This window comes from Volvox carteri (genome assembly GCF_000143455.1).
Source record: "Volvox carteri f. nagariensis unplaced genomic scaffold VOLCAscaffold_488, whole genome shotgun sequence".
NCBI classification, from domain to species: Eukaryota; Viridiplantae; Chlorophyta; class Chlorophyceae; order Chlamydomonadales; family Volvocaceae; genus Volvox; species Volvox carteri.
The window spans coordinates 5,767-7,280 of NW_003308011.1; the positions used below are offsets into that span (position 1 = coordinate 5,767).

General features: G+C 63.1%; 1 protein-coding gene across 1 annotated transcript in view; it reads left to right on the forward strand.

The window, feature by feature from the left end:
• Positions 1-1,440, forward strand: part of VOLCADRAFT_101213 (uncharacterized protein) — a gene marked incomplete at both ends in the record, with an annotated part of 7,165 nt that extends 5,725 nt beyond the window's left edge. Inside the window, one exon of the mRNA XM_002959654.1 lies at positions 131-1,440. Coding sequence (XP_002959700.1) covers positions 131-1,440 — 1,310 coding nt within the window. The remainder of the gene's footprint in view (positions 1-130) is intronic.
• Positions 1,441-1,514: the final 74 nt, after the last annotated feature.

Below are 1,514 nucleotides of genomic sequence, written 5' to 3' on the forward strand. Positions count from 1 at the left end.
GCGGCGGCGGCGTCGCCTCTGGTGATGCAGCCGCCGGCGGAGCTGCCGTCCTCTTCTCCACCTGTCCATCGAGTCACTTCGAGTCACTTCCTTCCCACTTGTCATTCGAGTGCCGCAAATGCGGCAACAGCGGCGGCGGCGTCGCCTCTGGTGATGCAGCCGCCGGCGGAGCTGTCGTCCTCTTCTCCACCTGTCCATCGAGTCACTTCGAGTCACTTCCTTCCCACTTGTAATTCGAGTGCCGCAAATGCGGCAACAGCGGCGGCGGCGTCGCCTCTGGTGATGCAGCCGCCGGCGGAGCTGCCGTCCTCTTCTCCACCTGTCCATCGAGTCACTTCGAGTCACTTCCTTCCCACTTGTCATTCGAGTGCCGCAAATGCGGCAACAGCGGCGGCGGCGTCGCCTCTGGTGATGCAGCCGCCGGCGGAGCTGTCGTCCTCTTCTCCACCTGTCCATCGAGTCACTTCGAGTCACTTCCTTCCCACTTGTCATTCGAGTGCCGGAAATGCGGCAACAGCGGCGGCGGCGTCGCCTCTGGTGATGCAGCCGCCGGCGGAGCTGCCGTCCTCTTCTCCACCTGTCCATCGAGTCACTTCGAGTCACTTCCTTCCCACTTGTCATTCGAGTGCCGCAAATGCGGCAACAGCGGCGGCGGCGTCGCCTCTGGTGATGCAGCCGCCGGCGGAGCTGTCGTCCTCTTCTCCACCTGTCCATCGAGTCACTTCGAGTCACTTCCTTCCCACTTGTAATTCGAGTGCCGCAAATGCGGCAACAGCGGCGGCGGCGTCGCCTCTGGTGATGCAGCCGCCGGCGGAGCTGCCGTCCTCTTCTCCACCTGTCCATCGAGTCACTTCGAGTCACTTCCTTCCCACTTGTCATTCGAGTGCCGCAAATGCGGCAACAGCGGCGGCGGCGTCGCCTCTGGTGATGCAGCCGCCGGCGGAGCTGCCGTCCTCTTCTCCACCTGTCCATCGAGTCACTTCGAGTCACTTCCTTCCCACTTGTCATTCGAGTGCCGCAAATGCGGCAACAGCGGCGGCGGCGTCGCCTCTGGTGATGCAGCCGCCGGCGGAGCTGTCGTCCTCTTCTCCACCTGTCCATCGAGTCACTTCGAGTCACTTCCTTCCCACTTGTCATTCGAGTGCCGCAAATGCGGCAACAGCGGCGGCGGCGTCGCCTCTGGTGATGCAGCCGCCGGCGGAGCTGTCGTCCTCTTCTCCACCTGTCCATCGAGTCACTTCGAGTCACTTCCTTCCCACTTGTAATTCGAGTGCCGCAAATGCGGCAACAGCGGCGGCGGCGTCGCCTCTGGTGATGCAGCCGCCGGCGGAGCTGTCGTCCTCTTCTCCACCTGTCCATCGAGTCACTTCGAGTCACTTCCTTCCCACTTGTCATTCGAGTGCCGCAAATGCGGCAACAGCGGCGGCGGCGTCGCCTCTGGTGATGCAGCCGCCGGCGGAGCTGTCGTCCTCTTCTCCACCTGTCCATCGAGTCACTTCGAGTCACTTCCTTCC